The sequence below is a fragment of the Pipistrellus kuhlii genome, unplaced genomic scaffold (genome assembly GCF_014108245.1).
Source record: "Pipistrellus kuhlii isolate mPipKuh1 unplaced genomic scaffold, mPipKuh1.p scaffold_m20_p_9, whole genome shotgun sequence".
Classification (NCBI taxonomy): Eukaryota; Metazoa; Chordata; class Mammalia; order Chiroptera; family Vespertilionidae; genus Pipistrellus; species Pipistrellus kuhlii.
This window is the reverse complement of record NW_023425595.1, coordinates 58,681,150-58,702,529: the sequence shown is the minus strand read 5'-3', so window position 1 is coordinate 58,702,529 and position 21,380 is coordinate 58,681,150. Positions and strand designations below refer to the sequence as shown.

Sequence of the window (21,380 nt, the reverse complement as noted above, 5' to 3'; positions counted from 1 at the left end):
GAACTACAGAATGACCTTCTGGATGAAGCTGGGGCTGCGAGGGTCAAGCCCCTTGCACGAATTCTGTGCATCGGGCCTCTAGTGTCACATAAATGCAAAGGAGATGGAGGAAACAGTAGAAGAAACAAAACTGCTACACTAAAATAACAAAATGGAATTCTTTGTAGGCAATAAAAGTATGTTCCAGAATGTCTAAAATATGAGAAAATGTTCATAATATGCTTATCAAATAAAAAGAAGTTAGAAAGGACTTGGTATGGGATGATCTATATTTTATTTTAAAAGTAAACAAAAATGTTTAATGGTAATGTATAAATAAGAAGAGAAAGAATGGCAGGATCCACAACAAAATTGTTAACAGTGGTATTTCTGGATAATAAAATTGTAATTTTTATTTTCTTTTTTGGTTAAGTATATTTTCATTTTTTCTATAAGGAGTATATATTATTTTAATTTTTATAAAGTTACAAAAACAAAGTGTATAAAATTATCACCAAAGCCATTAAAAATGCATATAAAATTTATATGGGGAGTTAGTTAGATTCTGCTAAAAGACAAAAAATGAATTTACTATGTTGTGAAGTCTGAAATTCAACTTTTTTAGTTAAATATGTTCCAAGATCTATTAGGATTTAGGTTATCGGCTTCCAAAAAAAAGTAATCCTAAAAAATAAATTTAGTGGAACATTTTAATTACAAATTTAGTAAACCTCCATTTACTGTCCTGGAAAAGTTTTCCATTTTTCCAATTATTGGATAACTATGTCTAAGAAAAAGATTAAGCACTATCTCTGTGAACTGGTCACCAGCCAAATGGCCATGATATTAATTGCTAGTTGGTACCATTCTATTAATAAGTCAAGGATAAAAAGCTGCCCATATCTATCCTTACCAAGTCGTGTGCAGTTTCCAGTGCAGTTTGCCTAGAATGTGGGCCAGCTCCTCAAATGAAGCCTTTTAAGCCCGTGTCAGGTCTCCATGGTAATCAGGTTCTTGGGGTACTAAGTCTTCCTAGAGAAGGGAGTTCTGATTACTATTTGAGGTGAATCCCTGTACTCACTCTACTTAGGATAGAAGCCACCAGGCCCTATTATAGCTCACATTAAACTGCAGGAAGCTTTCCCCGTACAACTTCTCCAACACATCTACACAAAGACCTCAAAGTGCCATCCCAGGTGGCAGAAAGCCTCCAGGTACGAAGTGACTTATAACCCCCTGGCCTCTTTGTATATGAGAAGAATATGCCTGGGGAACTGTTTTGCATGAAGATAGCCTTACATAAAAGAAGAGAAAAGACATGGTGTTCTATTTGCTTTTACCCCCCCACCCCCCCCCCCAAGTTCTCTGAGGATGCTGAAGCTGTCAAAGTCAGGAAAACCCACTGGAAAACTTCAGGGAGGGGTTAGAGATGCTGCATCACTTAGGAGTGAGCACGATGGGAGGTGTATCACGTGCCTCTCACATAATCACACAAACAACACCACACATCACGAAAGAGAAATACCCGTTTCAGTTATGAAGTGATTTATACACTGCCTGCTTACCCTTTCATAACTCCTGGGCCAGTAGTTCTGATAATGCTATTCATTATCAAGGGCATAGTTTTTTATTTTTTTCCTTGTTTTTTTTTTCCTAATGGGCCAAGATACCCACAGATATTTCATTAAAAGGCCAGCTTGCTATGCCAGGCAGTATATTTTCCTGGCGTGCTAAAAACTATATTTTTTCAAGCCAGACTATTGATCAAACAATGTTTTGACAAATATAATTTATTTTGCATTTTGATCATAAACCTAAATCCGAGATGGAAACACCAGGGCTACCCCTTTCTTTGGAAGACTTATTTTGGTAACAGCTTGCTTCCTTGTGAAAGGACCAGAGGAGCAAATCCTCCTTACGAGCATCTCAGATTGGCTGTTCTTCACCATCAAGTGCTGCCAGGAGCTCACTTCTTTTTAAAAAATATATTGTTTATTGATTTCAGAGAGGAAGGGAGAGGGAGAGAGAGAGATGGAAACATCAGTGATGAGAATAATTGATTGGCTGCTTCCTGCACGCCTTCTACTGGGGTTTGAGCCCACAATCCAGGCATGTGCCTTGATCAGAAACAGAACCATGACCTCCTGGCCAATAAGGAGCTCATGTTTTAAATTCTTGGTTCTATTTAAGTCCTGACATTATAAAGTTTATGGAAAAACTGCTAAAGGTCCAGAGGAGGACATTAAACATAATTAAATATTTTGTGAGAATGTTAAACTGGTTTCACATGTCTATCCTCAAAAGGAAGAAATTAAAGAAATGGATCATGCCATAACCAGTTTGGCTCAGTGGATAGAGCATCGGCCTGCAGACTGAAGGGTCCCATGTTCGATTCCGGTCAAGAGCATGTACCTTGGTTGCAGGCATATCCCCAGTAGGGGGTGTGCAGGAGGCAGCTGATCGATGTTTCTCTCTCATCGATGTTTATAACTGTATCCATCTCCCTTCCTTTCTATAAAAAAAATCAATAAAATATATATATTTTTAAAAAGAGAAATGGATCTTTAAATACTCTTAAGCTAACCAGTAGTTGGTTTAGGAAAAAGGGAATGAAGGAAGGAAGGAAAGAAGGAAGGAAGGGTCTGATTCTCATCTGACTTTAAGGATGGATTCATAGTACCTTTCCTCCCCTTCATTTCCTCCATCTCCTTATTTTGGCATGCCTTGAGTGGAGGCATCTCAAGTGTATCTATGAGGCAAATCCCATTTGCTTTCTTTAATCCTATCCTTCTGTTCTTACTCTTAGAATAAGAATTACAATGGGGGAAGGAAAGGGGACACATGTAATACTTTCAACACAAGTATTTAAAAAAAAAAAAAAAAAAAAAAAAAGAATTACAGCCACACCCTCTCTACCATTTGAAACCCTTGCTTAGGGATTCATAGCTCTCCTTGTTTTTAACTCCTGTCCCGAATCATCAAACTAATCAACATGGTTTTAATTAGGGGAATATTTTGCTCTTTTTCTTCATAACACTAGTCTTAGTTCTCTCAGTTCTGATGGAGGATTCTCTACTCACTACTGAAAGATGTACTACATTTTACCGGGATAACAGCCAAATTTTCAAGACTATGAGGAGAAAAACCTGACCACCATCTCCTGTTTTTAAGAACTACATGCACAACATTTTTTGGTATTTGTTTCTATTCTTTAAAAACAAATACCAAGAGGGAGGGACAGAGAGCTAGAAACATCGATGAGAGAGAATCATCCATCAGCTGCCTCCTGCACACCCCCTACTGGGGATATGCCTGAAACCAAGGTACATGCCCTTTATCGGAATCGAACCTGGGACCTTTCAGTCCGCAGGCCAACGCTCTATCCACTGAGCCAAACCGGTTTCAGCTGTTTCTATTTTTTATTTTTTAAATATATCGATATTTTATTGATTTTGTACAGAGAGGAAGGGAGAGAGAGAGAGAGTTAGAAACATCGATGAGAGAGAGCGTCATCGATCAGCTGCCTCTTGCACACCCCCTACTGAGGATGTGCCCGCAACCAAGGTACATGCCCTTGACCGGAATCGAACCCAGGACCTTTCAGTCCGCAGGCCAACGCTCTATCTACTGAGCCAAACCGGTTTCGGCGGCTGTTTCTATTTTTTATCACAACTTTTTCAATGGTGTTCCAAAAGGAGTTACTACAGGAAGAACTGATAGTCTAATAAGGACAGTGACAACCAGTTAAATAACTTGCTTAAGCTTGAGGAGAATCTGACTTAATAATGAGACTTATTTAAACATTTCCTGTTTCCAGTATTTTATCTTACTGTCGGGTTTATTAGTATGCTGCCGAGTGGGGTTGATGGCTGAGTTCACAGCAGTATGCTTCTTAAAGACAATTACGATCCCATTTATTACTGAACACTCATTCTCCAGCTTGAACGAGAACAGCCACCCATGTAAATAATTCAAAATGGATCACATCCCCGCTATCAAGTAAAAGCAAGTCCCTGCCTTGTGCCTTGTTAGAAGAACCGGCTCCGCAGGCGTGGGGCCTCTGAAACAGGAGACGTGCCCAGCTCCAAGTGGCCGCCTGCCTGTGGGGTGAGGGGCGTGGGTACCTGTAATGCAACACTACTCCATCATCTTAACTTTGCGACTCTGACGTCTTCTTTTGGAATAATAAGAGGAAACTGGTTTATTTTGAAAAGTTTCAATGAATTTGTTAATGAAAGTTAATTCTTGCTTGAAGAAATCCTGTAATAAATAAGAAGTACACTATTGGTGAGGAAGGAAGCATACAAAATAATCACAGTTCTATTTTCAAACCAGTTTCCTGAATGAAACACTTTTCATCTAAATGGGCGTAAAGAACAAAGGCAAATTGCTCAACATTTCTAGCATTTCAGGCACTTTTAAAAAAATACTTACTATTTTATTTATTTAATTTTTATTTTATTTAATTTTTAATTTTCCCATCAACTTTTTAAAATGACATTACATTTTTTTTCAGTTGCTTTTGATGAAAGCCTAATTTTTTTTTAGTCAAATATATCAATATTTTACTTTAGAAAACTTTCAGTTGCTTTTGTAAAGTTTCTGATCAGGGGTACTGGCCATCAAATGGAAATTAACTTGCCAATTGGCCTAGTAAGTGGGATTCTCTGTATGATGAGGTTCCTACTAGAAAGAGAGGCGGTAGAGGACTTGATACATGGACTGGAACTGTGAAATCACACAAAGAAACCATTTGTGCGCCTCTAGAAAAACAGAAGTATATTTTCTTTAGTGAACAGCTGAGAGGCAGTGCCCAGTGCCCCATGCCTAGGCTGTGTGGGGCCCTGTGGTCTTTTCCACCATTCTTTATCTGAAAAAATCACACTGCCTTTAAAAATTGGTGGTTGTAACCCATTACGGGTTGATACTATTCCAAATTCTATTGCTATAGCAAAGGGCACTCTTTTTACATTCCAGGAAAATTTTATCTGAGGAATTAGGAAGCACTGGCTGATTGTGGGATAAACAAGATCTAATTATTGGCTTAATTTTTTCTTCTTTCAAAGAAAAGAAGGCACAGGTTTTTCTTAATTTATTAATGACATCACAATTAAATTAAAATTTGATGCTTTAAATAATACATTTTACAATAATTATTTTTTAAAAATCAGATATTTTGGGGTACTTGGATAATATTTATAAAGAAAGCAGCAAACACATTACACTGAAATTTAAAAAGTATGTACTTATAATCTAAAATATAAACTTTTGTTGTAAAAATATTTTTAAAAGAACCAAAATATTAAATAAATCTATAAATACCAATGTTCATATTATGGGGATGCCATAAGAAGAGAGAGAGCAAGATATTGAAAACCTATTTGAAGAAATAATGTCAGAAAACTTCCCCTACCTGGTGAAAGAGATAGACTTACAAGTCCAGGAAGCTCATAGAGTCCTAAACAAGAGAAACCCAAAGAGGACCACACCAAGACACATTATAATTTAAATGCCCAGGGTTAAATACAAAGAGAGAATCTTAAAAGCAGCAAGAGAAGAGCAGTTAGTTACCTATAAGGGAGCACTCATATGACTATCTGATATATTTCTGATATTTCAACAGAAACTTTGCAGGCCAAGGGAGTGGAAAGAAATATCAAAGTGATGAATAGCAAGGACCTACAACCAAGATTACTCTACCCAGCAAAGCCATTATTTAGAATTGAAAGTCAGATAAAGAGCTTCATAGACAAGAAAAAGCTAAAAGCGTCCATTCATAGTATTATATAAATACTAAAGGTTATTCTTTAAAAAGAAGGAGAGGGAAAGGGAAAGGGAGAGGAAGAAGGAAAAGGAAAGGGAGAAGGAGAGGGAGAAGGAAAAGAAAAGGGAGAAGGGGAGGGAGAAGGAAAGGGAGAAGAAAAATAAGAATAACAAAATATCAATAAATACATTTCTATCAACAATTAAATCCAAAATAAACAAAGAAATATAATGAACAAAATAAACTGTTAAATACAATAGAACCAGAGGCATGGAAACTTGAAACAGACTGATGAATCTCAGAGGGAAGGGGGGAGGGGAGGACAGGAAGAGATTAACCAAAGATCTTATATGCATATATGCATTCCTATGGACACAGATGACAGGGTGGTGAAGGCCTGACTCAGGGCCAGTACCAGGTGGAGAGGGCAATGGGGAAATAGAGGGGAACAGCTGTAATACTCTTAACAATAAAGATTTAAATAAACAAATAAATCTGATATAATAAGAGGCTAATATGCAAGTCTACCAAACAGCGGAATGACTATGATATGCACTGACCACCAGGGGGCAGACGCTGAACACCGCTCAGCCAGAAGCCAGGCTCTTCCTCCTCTAGGATGTCCCACTGTTGGCTTAAGACCTCTCCCCTGGGGGACACCCCTGTCAGTCAGGCATCTCCCAAGGGCTCCCAGTCTGCGAGAGGGCACAGGCTGGGCTGAGGCACCCCTCAACCCTGAGTGCATGAATTTCATGCACCAGGCCTCCAGTAAATAAATAAATTAAATTAATTAATTAGATGGAAAGTCATTATCCATCATAAGCCTTAAATCTTTTTTTAAAAATATATTTTATTGATTTTTTAACAGAGAGGAATAGAGAGGGATAGAGAGTTAGAAACATCGATGAGAGAGAAACATCAATCAGCTGCCTCTTGTACATCCCCTACTGGGGGTGTGCCCACAACCAAGGTACATGCCCCTAATCGGAATTGAACCTGGGACCTTTCAGTCCATAGGCAGATGCTCCATCCACTGAGCCAAACCGGTTTCGGCTAGCCCCCAAATCTTCTGTAAAGGATGAGCAGTAAGCATTTTAGTATTATAGATACATTGCATAACTTTATATATATATATCAGGACCAGTTTAGAGGATATTCTCAGTATTATGAATAAAAATAGTAATTTCTGTTGAGTTAAAGACCTAGAATAGTTGAAAGAAAGAGTTTATAATATACTGTAGAAAATTAAAAGTGATCATTGTAAGGTACTTGACTTATTCCTTCACTAAAGTGAACAAATAAAAAATGAGAAATCTGGTGTATAGTACAATAGGAAAATGTGTGGGTATTATGTAAGGGAAAAAACAAAAATGGGTCAAGAACTTAATTTCACTGCAACCACATGCCATCCCTGTCCACAAGGAACTTATAATCTAGTAAGGAAAATGACAATAAAAACAAAAAAGTAAAAGAAAAAAATAGTGTGGTAATTCTATAAAAGAAATTGCTTAGAATGTTAGAGAGGCAGAGAGAAAGTACCATCCTCTGAGATGGGACAGTAAAGCCAACTCTTGACTGTCCTGACAAGGAGGCAAGCACAACAGGGAAATTAGCATGCCTTACTCTCGTCAGAGCAAAAGTGAAAAATACAAAAGTTAAATGAATGAAACACAAACCCAACATCTACTGAATCCGTATTTGTGTGTATACTGCAGTTCTCAGGTTATGTCGTTTTGTGGTTATGTCGCCATCTCCCATTTATTTATTTATATATATATATGTATATATATATAAAAGTTCCATCATTTCGATGTATGTACATGTGCTTTGTGTTTTTTATTATTTGTTTACCACAAGTAAAGGTCAGGAATTGTTATCTTTCTTTTAAATTTTCTTTTACTGTTTCACTTCATTACTGCTGTGTATGTGAGTGACACAGGAGCTTATGTAGGTGGATTCCAACTTACTACAAAAATCACGTTACACTGCGCTGTAGGAACGGATCTCTGATGTAACTCAAGGAACTACTGTATATACATACATGCATACATACATACACACACATATATACATATATACACATATACATATACACATATATACATATATATACACATATACAAATATACATGCATACACATATACATATATACACATATACATATCATATATACACATACACACATATACATATATACATATACATATACATACACATACTGTGTTTCCCTGAAAATAGACATCCTCCGAAAATAAGACCTACTTACAGGTTTCCTTCTGAGTGAAATAGAAGGCACCCCCCCCGAAAATAAGGCCCCCCTAGGCTAAACATGAGAGATTTGGTCCATTGATTCTGAAAGAAATGGAGTCACAAGAAATTCACCAGGAAATTCAGGAATCGGATTGTTTTGATGATGTTCCAGAAGACATGCTTGTCATTGAATAAATGAGTAAATTCTTGATACTGTAAGATTCACAGTTTGTCTGGTTTGTGTTGACAACTACCGTACTACCGTACCGTATACAGGTAATAAATTTCCTTTATTTTCATTTAACAATAAATGTGTACCGTATTCTTCTTCATGGAAAAATAAGACATCCCCTGAAAATAAGATCTAGTGCATCTTTGGGAGCAAAAATTAATATAAGACACTGTCTTATTTTCCGAGAAACAGGGTATACACAGATATATATATATATATATATATATATATATATATATATACACACACACACACACATATACATACATATACATACACACACACTCACACACACACACACACACACACATGCACTAGAGACCCTGATGCATGGGTTTGTGTACCAGTGGGGTCCCCCAGCCTGGCCTGTGCCCTCTCACAGTCTGGGACCTATCAGGGGATGTCAGACTGCCAGTTCCGGCCTCGTCCCCACAGGCCAGGCCAAGGGACCTCACCAGTGCAAGAATCCGTGCACCGGGCTTCTAGTATGCATATAAAATCTTTGGTTAATCTCTTCCCAACCTCCTCCCTCCCCCCTTCCCTCTGAGATTCATCAGTCTGTTCCATGTTTCCATGCCTGTGCATTGAGCGTCTGCCCCCTGGTGGTCAGTGTGCATCATAGCTATTGATAGAACAGTCCCAAAGGTCACTTAGGCTTTTACATACATAGATATGTGTATATGCATGTATATTTATGTATACATTTATATACCTGATATGCACCTGAGTTTCTTTAAAAATAAAAATAACTATGACTAAACACACCAGGCTACAGGGACAGTGGTAGTTGGATGTTCATGCTGTAAACCCCTTTCAGGATGTAGCTTCTACTTCTGACAAGCTCAGTCAATACCTTAAGCAATGGTAATCAAATTCTGGGACAACTACATGGCCCTGCACCTTTGGCCCCCCCAGAGCACTGGAAATTGGTGGGTGCTGAATGGAAATACTGCCTAGCTAAAAAGGAACATGTCTGGAGGTCTGAATTCACATTTCGTGTCCATTTGCTACAATGGGCTGTTTGACATTGGACAAACCACTCTGCCCCGCTAGGCTTCTGCCTTCCCATCTGTAAGGCGAAGGGAATGGCCTAGTTTTCTAGTTCTAAAGTAGGGGTGTCGAACTCAATCAGAGAAGGGGCCAAAATCTAAAATCCAGCCTAAATCGCGGGCCGAATGGTTTACTGAACAGTCATAAACTGTCATTGTGATGGAAATGCAGCGGAGTGCAGTGATGACAGCGCGGTGCGGGCCACATTGCAAGGCCTGGCGGGACGGATTTGGCCCGCGGGCCTTGTGTTTGACACATGTGTTCTAAAGGAAGGCTAGATATGTGTCCCAAGGGAAGGAGATTTTCCATCTGACTCTTCCTTCTCTTTGAGGTCTACTTTAGGTTTGAGTTAAAATGTTACCATGCTTCTGGGCTGCTTTACACCATGCTTGCACAGGTGCCCAAGGACTGGCCCTAACTTTACCTTGGCAGCTTATCTTTTGCCCACTCTACACAGGGTCAACCGCCAACACATCTGGACCACCTGCTGCTTGCAGCAGCACGTCACACTTTCTGGACTTTGTTCACAGCATCTTCTCCACCTCCCCTACCCTCTATCCTTATTTAAAAACTAGAGGCCCAGTGCATGAAAATCTGTGCACTCAGGGGGTCCCTCAGCTCAGCTTGTGCCCTCTTGCTTGGGACCCCTCAGGGAAAGTCCACCTGCCAGCTTAGGCCCATTCCCAAGGGGATCGGGCCTACGCTGCATTTGGACATCCTTAGCACTGCCAAGGAGGTGGGAGAGGCTCCTGACAACTCTGCTGTGTTCGCAGCCATTGGCCAGGCTTGTGGCTGAGCAGAGCTCCCCCTGTGAGAACACACTGATGACCAAGGGGAAGCTCCTGTGCTAAGCGTCTGCCCCCTGATGGTCAGTGCGCATCATAGCAACAGTCGTTCCGCCATTAGGGTCAATTTGCATATTACCCTTTTACTATATAGGATAGAAGCATCCTCGTCCTCCTTTCCCCTCAATCTCACCCCAGTGAAGCCATCCCTGAGCATTCGTCACAAAATGCCTATATCATATCACATTCCTTTTTTTTTTTAATCTTAGTTTTGCCCACTTTTTTTTTGTTTTTTTTGTTTTTTGTTTTTTTTACAGAGAGGATGGGAGAGAGATAGAGAGCTAGAAACATCAATGAGAGATAAACATCGACCAGGTGCCTCTTGCACACCCTCTACCGGGGATGTGCCCGCAACCAACGTACATGCCCTTGACTGGAATCGAACCTGGGACCCTTCAGTCCGCAGACCGAAGCTCTACCGCTGAGCCAAACCAGTTTCGGCTTGCCCACATTTTTATCTTAGTTTTTCTGATGGGCTTATGCTCTACAGGAGCGGTTCTCAACCTGTGGGTTGTGATCCACAGGTTAAGAACCACTAGTAGGGTCACCTAAGGCTATTGGAAAACACAGATATTTACATTATGATTCATAACAGCAGCAAAATTACAGTTATAAAGTAGCAATGAAAATAATTTTATGGTTGGGGGTCACCACAACATGAGGAACTATATTAAAGGGTCGCAGCATTAAAAAGGTTGAGAACCACGGTCCTATATAATAAAAGGCTAATATGCAAATAGTCCCCTCAACCAGGAGTTTGACCAGCAGGTAGGCCAGCCAACAGCCCATGTCCCCTTCCTCTGGCCAGGCTGGCCGGACCCCACCCATGCACGAGTTCATGCACCAGGCTTCTAATATATATATATATATATATATATATGCACACACACACACACACATATACTGAGTAGCCAAATTATTATGCGTTCAAAGATCATAATAATCTGGCCACTCAGTGTATAAACTAAACCCTAAACCTCAATTCTATTTGGGGCTCAGAAAGTGACCTCTCTTTCTCTGATAAAACATAGACACACTTTCTTCTCCATTTAATCCCTGGTTTTCTTTTAATGTAGACCTTGGAAAAAGTCATATTTGGTGAAAATGATGTACTTATATAATATCCCATATCTAATCTCAATTTAAAACATATCCTTCAGTTGAGTGTACTAATCTAAAGCATTTATTTCTAACTTCTCATGTAATTTCTTAAAAATAAACATCAAATATTCCCTCACTCCTTTATACTCTGAGTAGTTGCACCATTAATATAGTTGATGGTAACAGTGAGCTGGAGAGAGCAGAGTGTGGGTCCCATGCATCTTAATGTGGATTAAAATCCATTCTTTCCCTCAACCTGGATTCTTTCTGGTGAACCTCATTTCTTTGGAGACTGTACATGGAGCATTTCATTCTACAGCAACTCAGAAGTTGACAAATCAATCACCCAGGGGGGCTTTTAAATAATGCTGAATTTTTCCTCAATGAAAATCAACCCCTTATTCTACATATTTGTTGAGCTCAAGAGTTCACACCTGATTTATTCCGGCAATGTGTACATAACCTTCTTTTTTGTTCAAATAAAAAGATTTCCAAATTGTCCTACATCTGTGGGCAAAGACTATAGGGAGTAAAAGGCAGTTTAAATGACCTGATAGAGTTGTAATACAGGATTGTTACTTGCTGGAAACCAAATCAGTTTCACTGAAAAAGAGATGTTGACAGGAAGCCAGGAAGGCTGGTCAACAACCTTAATTGCTCTAACCTTTAGTTGAGATTATGTTAGCTGAAGCAGAATCTACCTTGTCCATGAAAGTTTCTGTTATTTCCTGCCTAAGGGCTACATGTAAATTTCTGTTTATGTTGCTTAAGATGTCTTAATAAAAGGGATGGCAGGGCCAGAGCAGTAGTAGTTCTTCCACTAGAGTTGGACTACTGCCTGGCCCCCCAAATTGCCAAATTGAATTTCTTCAAGTCTCTTTTCATTTGTGTGCGGCCCTTCTCCAGAACCTGAACCCTGAATTGGAACTCTTTCTACGCGGGCCGTGAAAGAGAGTCCTATAGTTACTCTGCCCTCTTAGCCTTCCAAATTTCATAAACATTAACATATAACAAATACATACTCATTATAACTTAATAAAAGCATTCAAAACAAAAACTAAAGCCAAAAGCAAAAATCAACCAAGGAGGGGCAATGATTGAATTTGCTTTCATTATCAAAACCTATGATCAATGGAAATCCTCAAGTATCTTTCTTGGTGTGTTACCTATTATCCTAGACTCACTTTCACATAAATAATCCATGTCAAGTAATATTTATAAAATATATATGCCAACTGAAAAGAGAAAAAAAATGCATCAGAACACACAACTGACAGGGATGTGCTGGTTCCATTATCTTCGGAGCTCACCTGTGTGAAATTGCAGTGGTAGAGTTTACCTACACCAGTTCTAAATCATCACATAAACGTAGTTTTAAAAAGTTATCATCTGCACCAAACACAGCGTCACACCTACTCAACTGAACAAAACAAAACAAAAAAAACCTGACAAACACAAATGCTCCTATTTCTCCTAAAATGGCTGGTTTTGAGGCAACTCAAGTTTTTCTAAAACCAGCAAGAGCGTGAAGAAGAAATCCAGTGGCATCAATCTTGGCACAAACCTGACCACTTCTGTCGCCTCTTTCACAAAAGGAGCTCCTGATGTCTGAGCTTCCTCTCACACTGCAGCTTTCTGTTAACACGACTCCACCACTAAGAGCTATTCAGGAGGGATTCATAAGTACCAATTTCTCATACTGTGGAAGCAGATGGGTTTATTACCATGGCAACCCAAAACATGTATCAGATCAAACACTTTGCTGGCAAATCTCCTAGTGATTTTTCAAATACTGTCCTTTTCCTCGGCCAAGATAAACGGGAGAGCAGTATGCCTATCAATGCTAATGCCTTTGAACAGTTAAATAGTGACCTCCAGAGAGGTCTGCACAGTTGTAAGATCCACTGCACATCAGTCACTGCAGCAGAACGTGGTGACTCCCACACAAATCGACCTCCGTGCTCCAGAAACAATGGTGCAAACAACACCAGTGGGGAAAGAAAAATCGTAAACAGCAGCCACAAAAGAATTAAATTTCCTAAAGGAAGCAAGCCCACTCATTTTTCAGAGACAAGAAGCCAGAGCAAGGGACAAACACGTGTAGAGAGGTAAGCAACTGTCTCGAGGGAGAGTGTGCTTTATTTTCTAATTTTCAGAACTAGACCGACATTACTTTGGTCATGTTTTAATACAATGTAAAATTTCTTCAAGAATCCTATTACTGCCAAAACCGGTTTGGCTCAATGGATAGAGCGTCAGCTTGGGGACTGAAAGGTCCCAGGTTCGATTCTGGTCAAGGGCATGTACCTTGGTTGCGGGCATATTCCCAGTAGGGGGTGTGCAAGAGGCAGCTGATCGATAACTCTCTCTCATCGATGTTTCTAACTCTCTATCTCTCTCCCTTCCTCTCTGTACAAAATCAATAAAATATATATTTTTAAAAAAAGAAGAATCCTATTACTGTATTGTAAATGATAGTTAATACTCTTGAAAATAATTATAGATCAAGCCTAATGGCTTTCAAAACAAACAAGATTACCCCCAAACCTACCAACATACACAGTGCTCTATACAGCAGTGTCTTCAGAGAATCAACAATTAATACAGATTTGGGGGACATCATTGAGGCAGGAAGAGCAGAAGCTTGGGATATATATTTTTTACCAAAAATGAATATTTGAAAATACCTGTAATAATTGGCCAGCCAACCAAAATCTAAATGAAGGGTTATTTAAAGTTACTTATTTCAGAAAAATGAGTGTACACAAATTATATTGATTCTTTGACTACCAATCCCCAGACCTCAACTTGAAGGCTAACAGCATACATACCACTCTATACAGATATAAGCATCAAGGTTGTCCAAAGTTCTCCCTGCCCCTCACTTTTTCACTCATGCTCTCTTATCATTGCTTATAATCTACCACGTGTAAAGGTTCTCTTTTAGCATCAATGTGCACATAGAGTTGGCAGAGGAATCTTGTGACCAAATTATGCTTAGCTGAAGTACAACGTGAGACATGGCTACCATTATCACAAATGGTGAACAAAAATATTATCCTAATTGAAGAGGAAGTTTCTCATTTTAGAGGGCTCAATTCGGGAAACTAGAAATGCTTACCTCAGGAAGTGCTTCATGGTGCCTGTTCTGCTTATCCAGATGTTATCCAAACTGTCCTCAAGTAACTGCTTTCCAGTTGGCCTTTGTCAAAATAAGTGCCAGCTGTGGGAAGAAAAAAGATGTATTTACTATTAAGGGTGCTGGAAACCCTAACCTCCAGAGTTCTGCTTACATTAGTAAGCAGACAATATTCTATGGCACCCGGAGCATTGTCAACCCAACTGCCCACGAAGCCGTTCAATTTTATGGATGGAGATTATAGCTCAAGCCTTTTATTTTATCATTAACAATTAGCCTTTCATTTTAAGTCACTTGCTGGAGAAATTATTAGTTTCATCAGCAATCTTTGAAATAGAGTAAGCTTTTTTCTCTATTTTGGGCATTTCTACATTTGGAAGGAGAGTATTTGAAGTAATGAAGAACCATGAAATTATCCTGATTTCCAGATGGCCAATGGTCTGAAATCTGGCAGCCCCAACCTCTCAGAAGTGCAACTAAAAAATAACTAGAAGCAGCTGGTAATGCCTTTAAAATATAGGTGTTAAAGAGCCAATTACTCCAAACAAGTGAACAATATGCTCCATATTCCCCCTCCCCCATTTTTTTTTTTTTGTACTCTGACTAGAACAGTGAGGTTTTATATTTGTCTAGCACTTTCCAGCTTATACTTTGCTTTAACGAAGTCTATAATACCAGGTTACTGGTCTTCTTCCTTCTTATAAGGAGGGCAGCAGAAGCTGCCTACAAAGTGGGATGAATCAGCCTAGAGAAGGGAGAGGCTGGAGACAATAGTGGAGAGACGTTGCCGAAGAGGAGGAGTGATGAATGGAACACCAGCTGCAATGGCAACACGAGGAACTGAGTGGATGGACAAGTGGCTGAGGGAAGAGACACAACTACCTACTAGAACAGCTCAGAAATGTGGACAACTCAATCCCAAAGCCAGTCTTTTCTTTAACACATTTTCCCCCTGTAAATACTCCATGCATGCTTGGGGGGGGGGGGAGTGTACACATCAATTTAAGATTGTGCTTGCTTTGGGCAGGACAGGGAGAGGTTTAGGATCAAGGAAGAAAAACTGACCTTCAATTTGATAAGCATTTTATTTCTTAAAACATATCCCAAGCAAAATAAAGGGGGGGGGGCACAATTTGTGTCCTTTTTTATGTGGTGGGAATATATATTATTCTTTGTACTTTTGTGGCTTTTAAAAACGAATCCAAATTTTAACTAAAAAGCATTAGTGTCTACCCAAAGCCCAGAGTATGGTTTGTAAAATATTCTCAAAGATAAGGAACCAAGGCTTCTTGGAGGAGTGGCTGAGTCTGGGGATAGGGCAGGGAACACACAAGGTGAACCTGACATGTCTTGTTGTGCCAGAAATGAAGACTGTGCTCAAAGGGCAGACAGTGAAGGCGATGCCCAATAAACAGAGGAACCACTGCAAGGGCCCCTGATGGCCAACACTGGGACAATGTGCGTAACGTAATAAATGTAGCATTGGATTATACCATAAAGTAAGTATCTGTGATTCCATACTGATATAAATTAATGACTGAATAAGTAAATGGAGAATACTAGATCAACCTCCTGTACAGAAGACTTCCAAATAATTTATGTAGATACTCTGCCTCAAGGAACTGGAGTAGAATTCTTAATCCCTTCAATGTTGTCTGGGCATAGGGACTTCCTGAGTATAGTGTGAAAGAGGGGAATGAGTAACTCGACTGTAGAGAAACCTGACAAATACTATCTCAGGTGATCAAGGTTAACATCAGAGTGGGAAGTTATGCTGACAGAGTACATTCTTGATATGCTGGGATGAAAATGGCACTTTACCTCCATGGTCTTCCTCCTCCAAACCTTTACCCCTGTTTCATCATGATAAAAACATCAGAACAGCCCTAGCTGACTTGACTCAGTGGATAGAGCACCAGCCTGCAGACTGAAGGGTCCCAGGTTTGATTCTGGTCAAGGGCACATGCCTAGATTTGATCCCCAGTAGGGGGTGTGCAGGAGGCAGCCGATTAATGGTTCTCTCTCATCACTGAGATTTCTCTCTCTCTCTCCTTCCTTCCTCTCTGAAATCAATAAATAAATATATTTTTAAAAATCAGTCCAACTCCTATTGATGGACATTGCACAAAATACCTAACCAGTGCTCCTTAACATTTCCAGATCATCACAAACGGGAAAAGTCTCAGAAACTATCACAGCCAAGAGGTGGCTAAGGAGATATAATAATTAATTATAATGTGACATCCTGGATGGGATCCTGGAACAGAAAGTTTTTATGTAAAAACTAAGGAAATCTGAATAAGCATGGATTTTAGTTAATTCGGCATCAATATTGGCCCATTAGTTGTGACAAATGTTCATATTAACATAATAAACTGGATGCCAACGAAGGAACATGCTGTATTATCTTTGTAACTTTTCTGAAAATCTATTCTAAAATTAAAAATGTATTCCAATATATTGATGCCTAGTAGGCTCTAGGTACAAAGTTAGCCACTAGGAATACAGGATAAACATGGGAGGCATGGGTTTCATTCTCTAGACCCTGAAGTCTTGAGGGAGGATTGTAGAGCTGATACAGAGAAACAAATAGGTATTTAAACACAGTTTTACAAGTGGAAATGGGTGCTGTGTAGTGATGCTTATCTTGTGATGTAGGGGTCAGAGGGTTCCATAGTACTACAAAGTCCTAGGAGCAAGAGAATACACATTGTGCAGAGGGAAAAATGATCAACATGTGACCTGGTGCTTGGTAAGAGGGACAGGTAAAAACAGGGATGGTAAGATCTGGAAAACCAAGAGATAGTCAGATCATCTAAGACTTTATAAGCAATATTTAAGAAGTCTGAATAATAAGCAACTATTATAAAAGTCTTCCAACTGAGATGTGAGATGATCCAATTTCTAGTTTTAAAAACGTTCTCTGCTTGAAGTATGGAGAACAAATTGGATTATGGTAAAATTGTTGGAGGGGACATCCTTTAGAAGGTTAATATAATAGTCCAGGCAAAAAAAATAATGGCAGGAGAAGGTAATTGACAGAGACAGAACTGTGATGGGTTTGAGAGATATTCAGAAAGTAAAACGAATAGAACTTTTGATAATTGATTAGGGAATAGATTGGTGAAGGAAAAGGAGGAGTCAAACATTATGCCCATGTTTATCGCTAGCATAGATGGGGAGACAGTAGATTATTTTATTAAGACACAGAATTCTGGAGGAGATTTTGAGGTCTGGGTGTGTTTGGAGATCTATGAGGGGGGATTTTGAGCTTGCTGGGCCAAGTGGTAGTATGGATATACCTGAATCTGAAGGTCAGAAGAAAAATTCCCATTGGAGACAAAGATTTAGGCTTCATTGGCATAGAAATGGTAATTCAAACCATAGCCCAGAAGGAAATACTAAAGAAGTAGCATATACAACATTTGTTGTACATAATACTAGATCTTTGTCATTGGGATAATATTAAATTAGAATTGTCATACTAGAAGGCAATAAAGAATGGAATGCATTTCAGAAATATTTTACCAATATTTAAAGGAATCTTTAAATGGTTTCATTTTAATTAAATAGAAAACCAGTTTACCTAAAAAAAAAAAATCTCATTTCATAATGATGTAGGACAAATAAAATAATATAATTCTGCAGCTTCCTGCCCTCTACATAGAGCTTCCTGAGTCTATTCATTAAAAAACACCTTCTTGACCGCGCCCAGCTAGCTCAGTCCGTAGAGCATGAGACTCTTAAAAGACACCTTCTTGAATGCTTATGTGCCCTGCATTATGCTGGGTAACGCAACATAGTTTAATATTGCAGGGGAGCATTACAATTTAAGGAAAAATTTGGCAAATGTGGCAGAAAGCATGCATGGTGGTTAAGAGCACAAGCTTTGGAGACAGTTCCTATCCGGGATCTACCACTAGTCTAGTGGCTTTAGACAAGCTGCTTCATTTTCCTAGGGTTCTGTTTTCTCCCTGTTAAGTGGAGAACTTTGCAGGATTGTTCTAAGAATTACAGTATGTAACATGCAGCCAGTTGAATAGCACTTATTATTAGTATTAGTTTGTCATTCTTATTATACACTCCTCTAAAGTAAAAGATTACTTTGATAAGTGAAGAATCAGTTAGGACATTATTAACATGAGTTCTGACAAGTTGTGACGTAAACTGGAACAGTGATTGTGGTGATGGAGAGATGCGAACAGAGGTGGAAAGCAGAATCACTCGGACTTACTGATCGGGTGGAAAAAGTGAAGGGAAAGAAAATAACAATTAGTTTCAATTATCTGTCCCCCAAACAGGAAACAAAGACAGCAATGAGTTCTAATTATCTGTCCCCCAAAGAGCACACACCAACCATGGGTTTGGGTGATAGAAGAAAGACTTTGTAAATACTATTTAATACAATCATGGCTCACTGGGCACTAAGTAACTTCTCTAAATGGTTTCCATAGAGAAATAAAACGAATTACTGCTCACCTTATTTTTAAAATCTAGCTTGGTGTTAAAAGAGGCATACTTGGTAAGGTCCTACTTACTGCGAACTAGACAATTGGTGTAAACGACAGGAACCTGCAACAAATCAGAGTTGGTGTGCAACGTGTGACACTGTGAGCCACTCACTATTGATAAGACATGGCCTAGGAGTTGTTTTTTAATGAGTGGGGCCAGGGTAATCTCTCTGTGCCTCCTTTGAAGGCAAAGCAGCTGGGCAGGGCGTAAGGTCGGCAAAACCTGAGTTTGCTTCTTGTCTGCACCATGCTCTAACAAAACATAGCCCTGACAGACTGCTCAAGTTTTCACCCACAGCCTGTCAACGCTAATTGGACCAAAGGCGCCTTGCTTATATGTCTCGCTAATTGAAAAATGTAGATACTTATTTTGGGTTAAATTCAGATTTATTGAAGTATTTTTACATAAAGTTTAGCTTTTTACTTTGGGTCAGACAGTAATTTCACTGCCCCCCACTTCACAGCAGGCAAGGAGAACATGAACACCGTGTGCTGTCCCTTGCCTGCACCTGCTTCTCTCGAGGGACCTGGAACCGCGCGGACATCAGAATGGCCTGCTCTGTTTTAAATCTTGATCTGTGCCGTGCTTCCCCTCTGCACACATGCTGCTCCGGGCACCTGATACAAGGCCTGGCAAATTGAAGGCTCAGGTCAGATGTGCTGAAATGAACTCTCCATAGTTTTAAGAGAAATGCACCTTTTTTAACAACACTGATAAAACCAACTAAAAATCGCCCTACTGGGAGAAAAAACAACCACGTGGCTCTCCTTTTTAAGCAAAATAAAGAATATGATCGTTCAGCCCATGTGCACTACTTTATCTCCCTGTGTATGGGACACTGCCCTGACTTGTTCCCAAGGCAAGGATCAAATGGCTGTGCCTGATGAATCAAACACCTCCCGAGATCAATGGGCCCGTCCATGCTGTGTGTGGGGCTGTGTGTGGGGCTGTGTGCCCCTTGTACTTTTTCTTCCAGCTGTGAGGACAGGGGTAGCAGGGGAGTGGGCTGCTACTTCTGAAAACCCTTTCTGCCTGGAGCCAGTGAACCTGCACTGTCTCCTCTGAGCACCAGGCCCCGAGAGCTCTTTCGTCAAGTACCGCAGGATGACCTTAAGTCTTAGAAGCTGACCTATCTATTGAGCATCCCCTGGAATGAATTAGAAACTTAACTAGAGGGGATAGAACTCCTTTCTGTAAAATCTTAATCCCTACACAAGATGAGAAAAGCTATTTTCTGTGTAACCCTCTTCAAATGCTAACTTATAATGGGCAAAATGCTTGTGTACTCATCATGTTAATATGATAAATAAAAGACAACCCATGAAGTAAATTCTAGTCTACTCTTAAAATGTGCCTAATTTGGGATTATCCCTGCCCCCCCCCCTTTTTTTTTCTCTAAAAAATGTCTTCTACCCCTAGCAGATTTAGCTCAATGGAGAGAGTGTTGGCCTGTGGACTGAAGGGTCCCAGGTTCGATTTTGGTCAGGGGCACATGCCTTGGTTGCAGGCTGGATCCCCAGTGGGGGGCATGCAGGAGGCAGCTGATCAATGATTCTCTCATCATTGATGTTTCTATCTCTCTCTCCCTCCCCCTTCCTCTCTGAAATAAATAAAAATATTTTATATAAAAATGTCTTACAGATAATTTTTAAAATAAAACTTAAATTTAAAAAATTTAGTCTCAGCTTAAGGTCTTACGAATAATAGCTAATATTTACATAGTGGTTATTTTGTGCCAGGCAATATTCCATGTATGGCCTTTATTTAAAACTCACTTAACAGGCATCCCCTGAAGGGAATAAAAATTACCTCCATTTTGTAGCTGAGAAAACTGAGCAAGCTTCCAAGGTCATACAGCTAGTACCTGGCAGAGCTGGGACCCAATCCTTCAAAGCCTGGTTCCCAGGCAGTGCTGTTATTTCTCTCCTGTGCTGCCTCTGGAAGTCACAGGGGTAAAATTCTGGGCTGACTTAAGCTTGAAGAGAATAAATGGTACATTCAATTCAAACTAAATTACAGAGTTGGGAATAATTGAGGCCTGGATGTACACCTGACCCTCAAAATTTAGGAGTGTTCCGGGAGTAGCTGGAGGGCTCTTATCTAATAAGGGTTACTATGTCACTAAAAATTAACCTCTTTCCTTTCCCCAGCAAATGTACTATACTAGAAATCTGAAATTTTCTAAACAGGAAAAAGTTATAGGAAGAATGGATATACCGTATTTTTCGGACCATAAGACGCACTTTTTTCCCCCCAGAAGTGGGGGGGAAAAGTCCCTGCGTCTTATGGTCCAAATATAGCCTACACATATACTTTAAAAAAAAAAGTTTTTTTACTTGCCCAGCTCTGTGTGGTCTCTGTGTGCTTGCCCGGCTCTAAAATGGTTCTAAATGCTGCTGTTTACTTTACAGGGTTGATTACATGTGTTTATGACTGTGATGTTGGGTTTTAACGCACATAAAATATTTTAGGACACTATTTGTTTCAGAATCTTTTTTTCTTCATTT

The 21,380-nt window shown here is 39.6% G+C and overlaps 1 protein-coding gene across 6 annotated transcripts in view; it reads right to left on the bottom strand.

The window, feature by feature from the left end:
• ELMOD1 (ELMO domain containing 1) overlaps positions 1-21,380 on the bottom strand; it is a 70,862-nt gene that overhangs the window by 32,079 nt on the left and 17,403 nt on the right. For 3 of the 6 annotated variants that reach the window (XM_036427125.2, XM_036427130.2, XM_036427129.2), the window contains exon 2: positions 14,344-14,445. In XM_036427125.2, coding sequence (XP_036283018.1) covers positions 14,344-14,360 — 17 coding nt within the window. In that variant the 5' untranslated portion in view covers positions 14,361-14,445. Of the gene's footprint in view, positions 1-4,103; positions 4,240-13,909; positions 13,938-14,343; positions 14,446-21,380 lie in introns of those variants that run through there. The other 3 variants (XM_036427126.2, XM_036427128.1, XM_036427127.1) reach the window with 2 other exon arrangements.